General features: G+C 32.7%; 1 protein-coding gene across 1 annotated transcript in view; it reads left to right on the forward strand.

Moving 5' to 3' along the window:
* Positions 1-17,430, forward strand: part of CNTN6 (contactin 6) — a 146,751-nt gene that overhangs the window by 100,452 nt on the left and 28,869 nt on the right. Inside the window, 1 exon segment of the mRNA XM_072940774.1 lies at positions 5,950-6,077. Coding sequence (XP_072796875.1) covers positions 5,950-6,077 — 128 coding nt within the window.

A 17,430-nucleotide genomic window follows, 5' to 3' on the forward strand; every position in this document is an offset into this window, starting at 1 on the left:
TTGACTTAAATGAGGAAGTTTTGGTATTTACTTATTTTTTGATCATTTTTGTAGCTTGTTAAAATAAGGAATTTTTAAAAGATAGCTTATTAAATGAGATTAGCATAGATATTACACCTTAACTATGATAAACAGGTGCTAAAATTATTAAAATGTAATATCAATATTTGATCTAAAATGGATTCCAGTGAGACATTTTACCTAAAACCTAAATTGTGCAGAGTCAAAATTCATACATACTTTTCTACTTCTTATCTAATTCATTTTAATCCAATCTATTTTACATTTTCTAGATATCAGTAAAATTAGACAGTCAATTAAAATTTCATGGTCTACAGTATTATCTTTACACAGAACTGGAAGCAATACTCCAGTTAATAATCTAACTATAAAAATAGCAGTATTGCTCTAGTTTCAGCAATAAGAAATTTTAATTGCCCAATGTCCTAATTTCTCTGAGTTTAACAAATTCGGCTATTGCTAATCTTCTTTGTCTTCAATTTTTGTAATAAGCTATGGTGAATTCTAAACAAAAAAAGAATCAGAGCCTCCCTCATTTTCTATGCACATGGGGACTACACATATAGATCTGTTTTCTATATGCAGGCAAATCAAAGATCAGATATAATTAGGTTAGTTGTAGTGATATATGAGATGTGAGTGCTAATCTCTATTATGTGTATAAAGGTTATAATGAACAGGTATCACATGCAACTTAGGAAAGAAAGGGTAAAAACATCTGACATGAGTCTTTAATTCCTTAGAATGACACAATAATTGACATACACGTTCCAGGTAAGACTCCTCTGAGTTCATTTGATGTGATGTCTGTCTTCCTAGTATTTTATTCACAATAGCTCATCAAGTAGAAGGCAAAGGGTATGAAAGCAGAAGGCAAATAGGTAGGCCATCTATTACTTTATTTTCCGTTTATGCTACTAACATTCCCTGACAGCGAGAAGATTGAAATGTTGGACATTCAATCACTTTACATAGTCTGCCTTCAACTTATCGGTTAACCTTGAAATGTTTACATGTGTTGGTGGCTCAGTTTTCTACATGTTCTACTTTTCTAATGCCACTATAAAATCTCCCAATGTCACCTGACTGTCAGACACAGCCCGTAGGTCTGAATTTCCACTTTTAATGCCCAGAATGCAATTAGAGGAATAGCATGATATATTACAAATGCTAACTAGAAATTTTTCTATTGTTGAGTGGTCATAATATATCTATATATGTCAATGTCTTTAAATTCTAATTTTTACAGAACATTTTAAATGCAACTTCTTTAATTTGTGATTTAATCATATAAATAGAATACTAAGCTTTGGTAATTTGGAGAAACATTTTCTATTTGATTGTATGAACAGGTGAAATATTCTAACTAAGCAGGTATTTGAGAGTAGATACTAGAGAGGAACAGTGTTATCACAGAACTGTGAAATGATTATAAAGGAAGAGTTAAGGAGGAAACCTACATGGACTGTAAGTGAAATATCAGAACTTGGTGACCCCAAAATCAAGACATTCCAGGGACTGATAACCATGTATTAGTTAAAGTTACAAAATGTATTGCTGAGTTCAGTCAGATGAAAGGGCTTTTTTTTTTTTTTTTAAGACATCAGGTAGAAGAACCAAAGCAAGATTTAAAAATTCTTTTCTGACTCACGGAGGAGAGTAAAGGCCAAATACTAGTATCAGCAAAAAATAAACATAAGATTAATAGCTAGCATTTAATTAATTCAATTCTTACAACAACCCTATTTCCATTCCCAAAATAACAATGAGAACAGTATGGCTTGGAAAGATTGACTTCCCAAGTACACAGACAGGAAGTGGCATGAATTCAATTAAGGGTGTTAGGCCTTGAAACTTAATGCTGGGGACAGTCTTTCAGGCATTAGGCTCCTTTCAAAAAGCCTGGTATGTACCTCTCAGGTCCCTGTGCTCACACTGAACTGTGACAAAACACTTCCTTCTTTCTCTATTGTTAGAAGCATTTAACCCCAAATTCCATGTTTGCTAAAAACTCACTACTAATAGGACAGTGTAAGAGGAGAAGAAAAATAATCCTTAGTGTCACCATCATTATTACCTCATGCTTATGGTGAAAACTCTCCCACAGTAGAGGATATCAAACTTGTCTTAAAGATTTTATAAAAGCTTAGAACCCTGAGAAAGTGTGCATATATGCACACACACAAATATTCTAGCACATTTTGGGGAGTTATTGGACTCCCTGAAGGTCAGATTAAAAATCTCTAATTTTAAAGATCATTCTATGTAAACACAATTTATATATGTATATATACATACACTACGCCAAAGTTTATGCTCTAAGTGACTATACTATTATTAAACTATACTTTGTAAACTTGAAGTGAAAGATTACTTGCTAAAATAAGTGCTTCCTGGTCTAAAGAGAAAAACGTGTTTGGAATCTTGCCCCTACATTACTCAGCAGGTACCTTGAGGTACCTACTTATTTCTTTGTCTCACTTTCCTGACTTGGAAAACAGGGATAACAATAGCGAGCCCAGAGGTTTACTTAAGGATTCAATTGACACTTACTATGCACTTCATAGAGGACTTGTGCAGAGTTAGCTTGCAATAATAGTTCACCATCTGACTGGATTTTGACCAATGAGTTTAATTGTGGAAAAGAATATCCTTGACATTAATGTTCTCTATTTCTCACATACCTATTGCCTTGAACACAACAGGTATTTAGTAAATATTTGCTGAATAAATTTAGAAGGAAAAAAAAGTCTTAGCATTGCTTTATTTCCAATTAGGCATTAAAATTGCTATTACATTTTTAGAAGTCTTACCATGTAACAAGGTGCTCAGACATTTTCATATACGCTTTTATGATCTATTTTCATTAGTAGTATAACCTCAGTATTAAGTCTAAATTTAAATACATAGTATGTAATCAATCACTTTCTTCTTTTGCTTTCTTCTCTGTAACTTATATTCTCTTTGCTAATTATTTATGAAAATCTCCATTTTTATCACCAGAATGTTTCCCTATTTTTTTTTCAGATAGCTGAGCTTATCTATACTTGTGGCTATGTTTTGTTTTTAAATACCAGAGAGGTCTCTATTTAATAAAGATAGAATACATTAATATACTTTATTAATATGCCCTTTCCAACTCTCCTGGTACCATTTTAAAGTATCTTTTAGAATATTTCAAAAGAAGCATAGAAAAAAAAAATCAGTCTTTATCTTTCTCTATGAATGTTACCATAACCATCAATTAAAATGTTACAGCTAATTTTTACATGTGCATACTTCCTTATCTGAAAATGTCAATTGTTCAGTTTGTTTAATACGGTTTGATGTTAGTTGGGTGTTCTTTCCTTTTTTTAAACTGTTTCTGCTAAGTCATGTTTTTGTATGTGACAGAACTGGAAATTCTTTTATTTAATAGTTCTTCTTTAATTATTCTTCATAAATTTAGAGCTATGATTAGGTAGTTTGAGTCTATCCACAGTGTTACAGATCAAGTTTCCTACTATATTTTAATATTTCTTATTAATAAAAAATGATAAATTGAAATATTCATATTATTTATCACATTATAAAATCTCTAATTATAGTTAAATCTAGGGCTTTCTATATCCTAGGTCACTGTGGAAAATTAATTTTTAATCATCTATTTTTAATAAATGATAAATCAGTTTGGTTACTAGTTTGGATATTTTTATAAAATACTGAAATCTCATTTTTTATTATTTTACACATTTTTGCATATTGATCTTATGAAAAATGGATTCTTATTTAGATATGAAGATAATTTTTACAGGCTAAAATTTGATTTACAATGAATTGAACAAAGTTCTCAAATGTTATTCTGCATGCCAATGACTGAAAATCACGTTAAAATGCAAAGTTTGATTCAGTAGGTCTGGAATGACAACATATTTTGAGAAGCAAACACATAAGACTATCTTAAGGGCATCTAATGATGACTCAACAGGAGCTTCTCATAGTCAATGTGCAGAATTATTTACTGCGAGTAAGGCAAAGTGACGGTTCTAAAACCTGCTAGTGATAATCAGTTTAACTTTCAATTCACTCTCTGTTTAATGCTTATTAGCTGTCAAGTCTTGGGGAGATTTTAATTTTTCCTAGTCTTAGTTTGCCTTCTGAGTATCTCAACCCTGACAAATGTCGAATGACTGATTAGGATTTGAAAAGAAATAATCAGTTTCAGCAATGACAATTTCAATTAAGCTTAAGAAGCATTATTGAACATATACAATGAGACTGAAAAGGGTGGTGAACTCAGGGTAATATCAAACCACTGTTTATATAAATTGTCCTTTTCTGAAAGTCAAGTGAAGAATTACATGACATATAAACACTGGCTTTACTAGTTGAGAAGTTTGTCTGATGGCCTTTAGCATATATTTTTAACATTTAAAAAAATGTTTTGGCAAAATTTAATGTTTCTGTACTGCTGAAAAATTCTTAGTTATTTGTAAATTCTAGAGGTAAATAATGCACCCAAAAGATAGAGATTAAAAAAAAAAAAAACTCAATTGGATAAAGAACTGGTTTTGGCCAGAAGTTTGCTGCATACTGGAACAGCTTTTTCACTGTGTCACTAACAGTATGATTCAATTCTTGATGTAAATTGGGATCAAGAAATCTAGACATTTCAGAAATTAAATAAGATATCAAACATCTACTGTTGGGGACTATGCCAAGATAATGAGCTAAAAAAATCTGGTATGTGCCATGGAACATTCTAAACCCACATTGTGACCCCCTCTACTCACTTCATGACAAATATGGAAATGGTCCCTAATAATAAACACAACTTCAGAAGCTGGTTTCATAAAATTCAGCCAATTTCATAAAATTGGCTGATAGATACATGCAAGAGAAATAAGGATATGTTTGTAATGACACAAATACTGTCTTGTTATTGTTAACGAATGTGTTATGCATGCCAATTGTCTTCCTTTTCTTTCCTTAAAAACTATTGTTGCTACAAATGAGTTTTCATCACTTATATTTGTAGAATCCTGAATACCCACTCACTAGTGATTTTAGAAGGTTGTTAATTAAATTTATAAGACATCAACTTGGGCATTTTTTTTTTCTCTCCTGATTAAAACATTTTATGGTGATTTTCTCAAGAAACCAATCTTAGGGTTTTTGCTGACTGCAATGGTGTCCTGATGTTTGCTTTTAACTATTTCTGAGCTTCAGGAAAAAAATTAGTAAGAATAATTTCACGAAAGACTGGAACTTCTTAAACAGCTATCCCTCCATTGTGTACCATATGACTTCAGGTATTTTAGAAATATTTAAATCACTCTGATTCTTGAGGCCTTCATCCTTGTTATTCCTCCTCTTACTCTTTTCGATGAGACAGACCGTGTGACAATACTGGTCTCAGCCCTATGGCTATGGAACCATATGGATGGTTCCTTCAGTTCACTAGCACAGACAAATACTGTCATGGTTGAGAATCCTGTTGTTTGGTGGCTGAGAGTCCTAAGTAAGATCAGGTTTATAAATCCACAAATAAACAATGTGAAAATTGGCATTTCTCTAATGTTAAGTTCAGTTTTCACCAGAGAGTTGACTTTTCAAAATGCATAGTAAATAGTCGCATTTGTTATTAATCAAGCAAATGGGCATTGTAACATCAAGCACTCATTTCATTTTTAACGTGCATTGAAATCTGCAATGATAATTCGAGTTATAGCATTATAATTATCAATACTGTGTCAGGATAAAAGCAAATGTCATCTATTCTAATATGTAAATTCAGAGATTGCTCAAATTAAGAGCAGAATTAGGCAAGGAATATTCATATTAATAAATACACCCATGATTTAGTAATGCTTTAAAATGAAAATAAGTAGTTAAGACTTACCAAATTTAAAGAGCCTTACTTCCATTAATTATAAATTTTGTTTTTAGAGTGTTTCTCTTAGAGGATGGCAGCCTCAAGATATATAACGTTACCAGGTCGGATGCTGGATCATATACTTGCATAGCTACAAATCAGTTTGGTGTTGCAAAGAACACGGGCAGCCTAGTCGTAAAAGGTATTTTATTATCCTCATTTGTACTTGATGAATGTTGGAGATATGTATGCATATCATGACCTCTAACAGTGTCAATCCTGTATCATACAGTATATGTGAAATATTTGATTTCACAATTTAAGAGTTATGTTACCATATTCATTAATAGCATGCTTCACTTTGGCAGTGGGATAGCATGGTAGATGTGAATACCTTGCCAGTTGAAATTCTGTCCAGTGGGTAATTAGTCAGAATTAAAATCTGCACCTAAAATCTTTGGATTTTCACAAATGCCTTAGTGTGGGGAGACCATGGTTTTGAAGACATCAGTGGGTATTGTTCTTGGTTAAATTTCCTTCAGAAACTCTTGTTTTGTATGGAAATTTTACCTGGATATAAGGCTGCCAAGTACATAATCAGTTTATATATAAAACTCCGCGTGCATGACTACTAAAATGCAGACTCTCTTGCATCCACCTTAATAAGCAGATCTTTCCAAAGAGAAAAAATTAAAATATTAGTGTCCATATAAGTCATTATATTCCCTCACAGAACATAGATGAGCTCACACAGTTTGGGATGATAAACTTGAATATCCTCTTCTTCAAACTTTTAAACTAGTATCAATCCAAATGTACCTACTTATATCACCAAGGGACATAATTAGTATTAGACGTATCTGTTCCTCATCTTTGCTATTTCTCTTTATTAAATTTCAGCTCATAAAATTGGTATGTTTAGGGGAAGCCATGTCACTTTTATCATTTCATTGCCTCCTGGATGATAAAAATGATTGCCTTGATAGAGGAATTGGAGCAGCTAATTAAACCCAAATGATTAAATTCAGCAATCGGTGCTTTATCATCATTTCTATTAGAAATAAATATATTCAATAAAAAGCGGTTAGCTACTACACTTCAACTATTGTTTAGAATGTCTCAAAGAAAATAAATACCTCCTTTTATCCCTGGAAGATATTTCTGCCAACTTTCTCTCAAGTCTATTACATTATGTCAACAACTGTCTGAAACACCCAGGGGAAATATAACTGATAGAACTTGTGTCAAAATCCAACTATTGTGGCATATTTTGAAAAACTCACTTTCTTAAAATTGTATTATCATCAGGTTTTTAAGACAGAGATGGTCTTAATCTTTCAGAAAATGCATTATATTTAATGATAGGGAATTTCTCCAGCAAATTTTTGGTAATATCCAGGTGCTGAAATGTGTGAATGTTTTATGTTTAAAGAAATAATATGTCCATTAAGGAAAACAAAGCAACAAAAAAAGAGATTCATTATCTCATTTCAAATTAAGAAGGTGCAGGTGGAATGCATTCATTGTATTACAGGAGAAGATTAAAATATAGTAAAGGATAAAAAGACATTGCAGTTAATTTTTCCAGGTATGGAGAAATCCAAGAATGAAAATATGAGATACTAAGGATAGAAGACATCAACAGTAGAAGTGAAGTTTCTCAAAGACAGTTTACATAGAAACTGGTGATGGGAGAGCAGGGACAAATTATTTTGCTGCTAAAATACAATAATGTATTCCCAGAGATTAAGGGAAAAAAATGTAGATTGAGCTATATGGATAGTTTTTCTTCCTCTAATGTTTCTTTAGCCTCTGGCACCATCATGCTGTCTGTCCATTAGTAATTAATGGAAGAAACATAAAAGGAGAAGACTCACATAAATATGAAAAACTCAGGAGTAGCTGCTAACTTAGTTCTAAAGATAGCAGTTGGATATTTAAGAAGTGAAACTTAGCTGTGTTTTTCACTAGATAGGTTGCTAATTCTTACGACAGAAACAAGCTGAGATACATTTTGGGATAGTCCATATAAGAATCCATCATCTTCAGGTACTCTACTCTCTCTATGAGTAAGAAAATAACTAAATAAGGTTACTCAAATTTTAAAACATGGTGCGTTTTTGTTTATTTACAGTGTTCTTTGCTGGAGCTACTGAAACAAAATTATCTCAATCTGCATTCCTGGTCGCCTTCATGTTTTCTACTCTTTCCTTATTCTGTAGCACATTTCATCTTTTATAAATGATATAATTCACTTATTACGTGTATTTTCTTTCTATCTTTCCCTTTTTCTATAAAAGAAACATAAAGAAGGCAGGGAACTCACAAGTCCTAATACAGTCCTGGGAATTCTGTGTGTTCAGTACGTATTTATTGATTCAGTGAATGAGTCTTTTCTTATTCCCCTTAGTTCTCACAGATAATTTCTATCCTGACTTCTTTGTTCTAAAATCTGAAAGTTTTCAATTTTTTCAGTATTTCCACTTAGAATACTTTGCAACAAAGAGCATCTAAGGAAAGTAACAAACTTCTAAATGCTCTCACTTTCCCAATTTCAGGATTTTTAGTTATTTAATTTTAATAAACATAGAGAACTCCATTCTCTACAACGTGGGACAAATATGAAGATACATGAAAATCCTAAAGACTTCATGGAGAGAGCTCACTGTTCTGTTATTTTCAGCACAATACCTGAGGATGATTTGCATACACAAAAATGCTATATGTCAGCGTGCATGAATATCAAGTTATTTTTTCCATCATTTATATTTAATAGTGGGAAGGAAATCGTGTTTGTTATGCTTAACCTTCATGAAATAGCCACATCCCATTTTAAGGAGATTTGGGGATTTTTTGCTTCTTTGCCACTGACAATTAACATTACATGTGATATAAACACATACATACATAGTAACACACACGTGTAAAAACTACATAAACACAAAATATGTACAGTGTGGATAAGAACATCTTCAGAAAGTTAGCTTTATTATTGGTCTAAAGTGTATAATCTTTATTAAACTGGGGATTTCCATACAAGTATAGTTCTAAGATAAGCCTACCATTAGCATATCCTCTTAACTAGACTGTTATCTCTAACTCCCTCTCATGTGGGAATGTTGAATGTATCATTGCCAAAATATTATTATTTTATTACCTAAACATTTGAAGCTTTAGTCTAAGAAGAAATTGTAATACAATGCATTGATTCAACCATTTTCTTGACTATTAAGACTGCAACCATATGGTTAAAATGACTTAATACTTCTGTGTATATGTATGTGTGTGTGTGTGACGGGTACCTGTGTGTGTGTGCTGTATTTTCTTGTCTACAATAATCATCTGATTGTCATTAGAGAGTCAAATGTAATTTTGTCTCTCAAACTAAAATCAGCTTATAGTGACCTCATTGGTAATAGGGTGGTAAGGAGCAAATGAGAAATTTCAGTAAAGCTGATAAAACAATCATCTTTCCTTGAATTCACTTATCAGCCCCAGTTATGCAAGAAGTGTTGTTGTTAGATAACATGTAAAAAGAGAATAGTTACAAGAGTAAGATATTTTCTAGCTTAGTTTTTAGCTGATATGGTTTATCTGTGTTAAGAGGATTCTGAGGTTATCTGCACTGTATGTCAGAAATTTCTCTTTCACTAATGCAGCAGGATAAAGCAATTTGCCATTCAAACATTGGGAGTGCAATTAGCACTAGCCTTGCTAGAGCCTCAGAAGATGCCCAGTGCAATTTCAGGACATGTTCCATAAGCGCATACACAGAATCAGAAGAAAAGAGAGTTTAAATGTTTTCATTTTGGAGGACTTAAGATTACAATGTGTACATACACTAAGAGGTATATGAAAATCGCATAAAAGAGGAAATTATTTGATCTGGCATTTGGAAAATTATTAAAAAGCAGAGTAACAGCAGGCTATAAAAATGATCTTGTTTGCAGGCAACATTTGTTTTTGTTTCCCCACTGGAGAAGTTTTGGATGTTCAATTATAGGCCTCATTGCTTCAGCATTATTTTCAACTGAAATGTCGGAACTTGGAAAAGCATATCTAATGTGCAAATTAAGTTTATTGCTGCTCATTTAGTTGTTTATTCTTTGTGATAGAAGTCTTTATTATAGTAGCATAGAGAGTGGCCTATCCATTTTCTCCAGCAGAATGACGGTGTTCACTAACATGGTTCTACATTCACTAAGAGTCATACCAAGATAGGTAGATAATTGGAAACTCTGTGGCTTTACACAGCAGTTTAAAGGATTTGAGGTGTTGAGGACAGGTGTATTGAGAAGCCTAGCTTTACTGAGTAAACCAAAAATTCAGTTTCACAGAAATGACAAGACGCGATGGAATATAACTGTCATATTGCAGTGGTGGCAAATACCGCTACAGAGAAGTCTCCCAATACTGCTAATATCTTTCTCCAAATATTTAATTCTACACCCTACTTTCTGCAAAGAATGATTTAAAGCATTTTAATAGAAAGGAGACTGTATAAATGATTAATGGAAGTATTTTTAAGGTGAAAAATACATATAGTAAATTTTTATACTGGCTTGAAATGAAATTTTCTTTCCCCTTCCAATATTTAACATAATGCTGAGTGAGTTCTTGAGATATGAATTTCATAATCTTTTCAAGTATAAAGGAGAAAACAAACAAAAAGCATTCAGGTAAGCTAGCAAAATAATGCCAATATTATCTTGGTCTTCATAACAATTTAGTTCATAGTCTTTTAAAAATGTAGCACATTTATCACTCATGATATTTAAAGGTATGTTAAGCAGTTTTTTAAAACTGTACATTGTACAATATATAATGTAAAGGACAGGTATTAATTAATTATAGGTTTGCACCTTTTTTTTTTCGATTGTTCAAGAAATTGTTCACTGAAGAGATTAAACCTGTAACTGGTTAATGTTTTGCTTTATTTATCCTCAATAAAAACAGGGGGTGTACAGCTCATGGTTTATGACAACTAGAGAGGCCAGACAGATGCGTGCAAACCACTTCTCAAAGCAGTAGGATGCACAGAGTTTGGAATTTGATTAACTAGTACTCTTACTAACAAGCATGAGATCTTAATGTGTTTTTGCTGTGACTGATGTTGTATTGTTTATTATCATTACTAAGTATCCTTTATTAAATACATACTTTGTTCCAGCACTGTGATAGATAACTTTATGTATATCATGTCATTGAAACCTCAGAACAACACTTTGAAGCAGATGATCAAAATCTTCATTTTACACAAGGAGAGATTGAGGCATAGGTTGCTAAAAGTACTTGTCAAGGTCCTTGTGTTATTAAGTTGCAGATGTCTTTTTTCCTTCTATTTTATCTTCCAGTAATTTTATGTAATAATAACTACATAAGACATATTTATGTGACATTGTTTAAAGTTCAGAGAAAATAAAAATAATTTACAGATATTAGTATTTTCCCATTAAAACATTAGTTTTCATTTATTAAACAGAGTTCAGTATTCATTTATACTCTTTTTCATTTGAGGTAAATGTTACACATATAATGAAATATATAAATTTAAAGCAGACTTCTGCTGAATTCCAGCAAATACATAAACCTGTGTAACCCCAAACTCCAAGATACAGAACATTACCATCATCCTATAGAACTTTGCCTCATGCTCCTTCTTAACCCACCCCTCCCCCAGAAGCAACTACTGCTATGATTGTTTTCCTGCCACAGATTTCATACAAATGCAATTATACAGTATATACTCTTTGGTATCTGGTTTCCATCATTCAGCTTAAACTGCTAGCTATCAACCTTGTTTTTATTAAAAATGAACAAAGGTAAACAAAACTTTAGCCAACAGTAGCTTTAGTCTGTGTAGTAAAAATATCTTGAACTATAAATACCTTTGTCTCCTGTTTCCTTCTCAAATTTGTACACACTTCTGCCCTGAGTATTTGGTTAGAAACTAGAAGTTTGGTAATTTTTTCTTGATTCTATTCTGAGGCTAAAGAAAATCAGACACCTCTGTTGCCTGGGCATTCTATTTCTGAACTAACACAGAGATCACTCAAGATCTAGTGCCATTTTTTTAAGAATAATATATGTTATTACAACATAAAAGACCCTCAGATGCAAGCTCTGTTTTTTCAGTCTATGGATCCTGAATATTCAAGGAAGCAGTTAGCAAATTCTTTCAAGTCAAAAAAAGGAACGGGGTAGGAATAAGGACAAGGGAGTACAGACGGGAGAAAATAATCAGATGAATTGACAGATTCTCCTCTTCAGGCTTCCCCCCCTCTTGCATTTCATCTCTCCTTATCCCAATGTAAATGTTCAGAAGAAAACATTTTCTTTCCATTAGGTCCTGGAGCCAAGCAAAATAATATTTCCTATTTTCATCTCTTACAAAACTACAGACTGCTTCAACCTGATGTTTTACTACAACCCAGCATAAAGTTATAGTTGGAGGACTGAGTGAACATTATCTATTTATAGGAAATATTAATATGATGCCATAAATAGTCATTACCTAAAATATATTAACCACCTTGAAACTGAGTAGTTGGGATATTTAATTCATTAAGCAGAATCTACAGTGCATGCTCTTTTTAAATAGATGTCAGTGTCTGTTTTGATTACTCGCTAATATAGAAGATCGGTATTAACATTTTACATTATTACTTGCTAGGGAATTTTTCAGTGTTACCTTGCATGATATTTAGACTTGCTTTCTTACTTAGACAACTCAAACTGTAGACAATTACTTTCTCCAAATGTTTCTTCATTTGTTTCTTTTATTCTGGGATTCATGGTAACCTTTGAATATTTGTTCTAAATCATTTAAACATTGAAGTGGAAGATAAATGGGTAATGGTAACTGCAGGGAAACTGTAATATATTGAACATGGTTACTTTGTGCACTGGAATTAAATTATATTCTGTCTGTGGTGGAATATAATACAAATACCAAGTGCTGCATATAGATTTTAATCTGTAAAATACATGTCTGAGCAGATTATCTTGTTCTGGCTAAGAGAATATAAAACAGCCCAGCCTAATGCAAGTATATGCATAAAGAGGAAAAGTATCGTAAATAAACATTAAAAACTCCTCCATCTCTGGCTTGCTGGAGATGGGGAATTAAAGATGTCACCACACTGATTTTCTTCTTGGTTTGTTTTATCTGTGCAGGGTTTATTTCGGAGTATTAGCTCTGAGTTTCCTGTGCTTGCTTTCTCTAGAGTTAGTAATTTTCTTGTTTGTCTGTCTGCTTAGTTTTCAATGCATTTGACAACAATTCATTTCTCAATTCTATCTCAACTGTCTCCCTTCAATATCTATCTGTGGTTGTGCGGGAAGCCTAATTGCCTAAGTACCATGACTTTCTCTTGACATATTCCTTCATTTGGGTAGAACGCATCTTCCAATGGATTTTTAAGAAAACAATGAAGAGTTATGCAATTTTTCTGAGATCTTTCGTGTTTGAAAATGTCTATTCTATGTTTACATTTGATTGTTTAGTTGGAAATAGAATTCCGCATTGCAAATCATGCCTTCAGAAACCTGGGCATGTTACTCTGTTCTGAAAGCTGAAACCATTTTGATTTCTGACCTGTTGTTTGTGACATCTTTCCTTCCTCTCTCTAGAAGTCTGTTTTCCCCAGAGACCACAATTGCATAATGATGTGCAATGGTGTAAATCCACTTACCTTTATATCAGGCATTTGGTGTACTTTGTCACTCTGGAAACTCATATTGCTTGGTTCGGGAATACCTTCCTGAATAATAATTTATTCCATTCCTTTTTCTGAAATTCCTATTATTTAATACTTACATTTCTTAAACTGATAACTTTGAGTTTATGTGTATATGTATGTACCTATCTATAATTTATTATGTTTTATTTAATTATATATAGCTAGGTAGTAGATACAATTCATCTACATGTATATATGTATTATATATATTTTTGTTTGCTTGTTTTTCTCTCCTTATATCCGTTTTATGGCTCTTTTATTTACCTTCTAGAAGGTTTTCCCAAATTTATATTCCAGATCTTTTATGGTATTTTTGTTTTTGATATTTTAAAAAAATTCCTAAGTGTCCTTTAATTTTTTGGCTGTTCTTTCATGTATCATCTTGCTTTTTTTCCTCTTCTTCTGAAAATATTGCTATAGTTTTCCTCTTTTCTAGTTTATTTTTTGTGCATAGTCTTTGTTGTTTCATACTGCTTTCTTCTCCTTTGTTTTAACTCCTATCCTTTATTAAGAAGTGTCTAAAAATACTTTGTCAATCTTAGTTGTCTGCTCATATTTAACAGTGGGGCACTAAAAGTCTTATAAAAAGCTCTGATCAAGTATGGGGCTTTTTGAACTACTGGTCTTCACATTTAGGTCATCTGGCCAGGATATTTCCTTGGTAGACTCTTAAGGTCACCATATTTAGATCTTTTCTCTTAGATTCATCAGATCCCCAGGACAACTGTCCCTTACCTCCTACCCCTGGTTTCCTCCCTAGGGAGCAAAGACCTGGCAGACAGCACCCTCAGAGCTGAATAAGGTTACAATATATGACTCTCAACATTCACTGTGTACCTGTTTCTTAAGTACCCTGTTCTCAGTAGAATTCTCTTACCCTCAGCTCTGCGTGGTGACCAACAGTTCAGAGACACTCTGCTTCATATCCTCTCAGGAGAATAATTCATTTTCTTCTGAGATGGGAAAACACTCTAGAGACCAACTAGAATCCTATTCATAAAGTATAAAAGGGGGACATGCTAAATGAGTTTCTCCTCAGCCTTCCCACTGCCAGCCTAGGACTGCGCTTTATGGTAGGTCAGTTAGAAATCTTTCAAATTCATTCCAGTTTCTCAAATATTTTCTACGTTTTTGATCTCTGTTTTGGTAGATTTAACTCCTAGAAACAAACTCTTCTTGGCATCATTTATTAGATATTTATAAAGAACTGAAAATATATACTGTGTTTAATCAAGCATCTTCACCCGGATACTGTATATCCTATTCTTATTGTGACGTTATTTTTCTCCACTAATACTCAGAAAAAGTCAAGCTTCAGTTATTTTTAGCTTGAAGAAAATTTATCATGTAATCAAGAAAGCACAATTTGGGAAATAGCAGGTCATGAACTCAAATCTGCTTGTATACTAGATATGATTCTTTCCCACATTCAAGGACATCACTCCAACACTTTCTCTCTCTCCCCCCACCCCTTTCCCTCACTTTGTCTCTTTAATCTCTGTTATCCTCTCCAATGCATCATTCTCATCATCATAGTTGCATACTGTTACTTTCATCATTTTAAAAAAGTCTTTTTCTGATCTTGCTTCCTGTCCAGCTACTACCATATTTGACTATACTCCTTTACAGGAGAATTTCTTTAAAATTTGTCTATAAGAAGTTGCTTTTTCCAATTCTTCTGATCAACTGTTTTGAATCCATGCAACCAGGCCTTTTTCCCCTACTATTTCATCAAAACTACCCTGACAAGGTAACTAGTAATCTCCACATTGTTAAACCAGTGGTCAGTTCTCAGTTCTCATCTTACTTAACCTATCAGACAACTGAATATTTTCAATCCTATACATACTCTATTATTAAACATTAATAATATTGGAAAAACTTCTTTCTTGACCAGTTGAAGTAGCTTTATCACACCATCACACCAATATTAACCACAAATATTGTAAAAATCTTTCTTAAATAAAAAGAGTAGTTTAAAGAAATTATGACAATAACCAAGGTGTTTTCAATATGCGGAATAATATTCTGGAAAAAGGAAAGGCACAGATGGGAGTTTCTCCTGTCAATTTCTAAGCAGTTTGAATCAGAAATACAAGAATCCAATGAGAAATGAGAAAATTTCTCAAGCAAAAATTTTAGTAGTCTCACAGTGCCAGATGGACAAAAAAGTAAGGCTCAGAGTAAACCAAGTAGAATAAGGCCTGCTAAACAACTGAATTTTGAAAGAAGACGCCTAAGGGACTATGTCCTAGTAATAGAAACAGTAAAATTAACCAGGACTTAAAATCACTGAGATTCAGAATCAATTCGTACTAATTCCTGAATAGATTCTCCTCCTTTTCAATTGCCTGATTAAAAAAGTAAATTACCTTGGGAAAAATATAACAGAATGAAAATATTTACATTTTGAGCCACAGGCCTGGCTTTTCATAAAAAGAATAGCTGGAGCCAGGACCAAATGACCAGAACCCAGAGAAAAATCAGACAGTAGTAACAGGTCACAGCTGGCACGAATATGGAAGTTGTTACACAAGGGTTTTAAAATAATTGTGTTTAGTATTTTTTTTTTAAAAAAAGATGACAAGAAGGAGAATTTCAGAAGGGCAATGGCATATATTAAAAATCAACTGGAAGTTCCAGAAGTGAAAAATACAGAAGCTAAAATTAAAAACAAAATGGATTGAATAAACAGTAGATTAGATATAGTAGAGAAGAAGATTAGTAAAGAGGAGGATATGTGAATATAAAATATTCAATAGGTTGAGAAAATGCAATAAGAAAGCTAAAAAAGAATATAAGGAACATACTGTTCATGGTGAATACCTCTAACACACATTGCATTGTGGTTCCAAAAGGAGCAGAGAGGGGAAATCAAGAAAATGAGGGATGAGTCATTTGAAGACATACTCGCCAGGGATTTTAAAAAGCTGAAAACAACAGCAGGCATCTATTGAGGAAATTATTTAGTTAGGATAAACACAAAGGAAAGTTTGAATAAGCACATAGCAGTGAAGTCAAAGGAAAGAAAAATCATTTGATAAAAAATACATCATCTTCAAAAGAATGAAGTCAAAGGAAAGAAAAATCATTTGATAAAAAATACATCATCTTCAAAAGAATAACAATGAGACTGGCAGTTGATACAATAACAGAATGAAGAGAATCCAGAAGACAATGGAATGACCTTTTGGATGGACTGAAAAATAATACCAATACAATTCTCTTCCCAGCAAAAATATTCTCTCAAATGAAGTCAAAATAGAGATGCTTTCACACAAACAAAAGTTCAAAGAACCCATCACTATAAATCTGCAGTAAAAGAAAAGCTAAGGAAGTTTCTATAGATAGAAAGAATATGATTGCAGCTTGAAGTACATAAATGGAAGAAGAAAGTAAGAGCAACGGGAAGAGTTAATTTGTTAATCTGAGGTTAACTTGAGATTCCGAGGAATTAGAAAGTGGACCAAATTTTTAAAAGTTTTTATTTCTAGTCTTTGCAAGTTAACTAATGAGATAAAATATCAGAGAATTGTGTCACCTGTTTGAAGTGCTATTTACACACTAATTTACTTTATATTGATATCTTAGCAATATTTCCTAAAATGACATAGATAAATGAAGGCAGAATCACTTACGCAGTGAGAGAAAGGTTTGGTGATTTTTTTGTAACATTTGTCAGTCTTTTGAGATGAGCTGATAACTTCAGAACCACCTGAGCACTTATATTCTGAACAATGACAATGAACAATGATCACTCACAGATGGAGATTCCAACTGAGTTAAAAGCATAGAAGAAACAAACAAACAAGA

Source organism: Vicugna pacos, chromosome 17 (assembly GCF_048564905.1).
Source record: "Vicugna pacos chromosome 17, VicPac4, whole genome shotgun sequence".
In the NCBI taxonomy this organism is placed as follows: Eukaryota; Metazoa; Chordata; class Mammalia; order Artiodactyla; family Camelidae; genus Vicugna; species Vicugna pacos.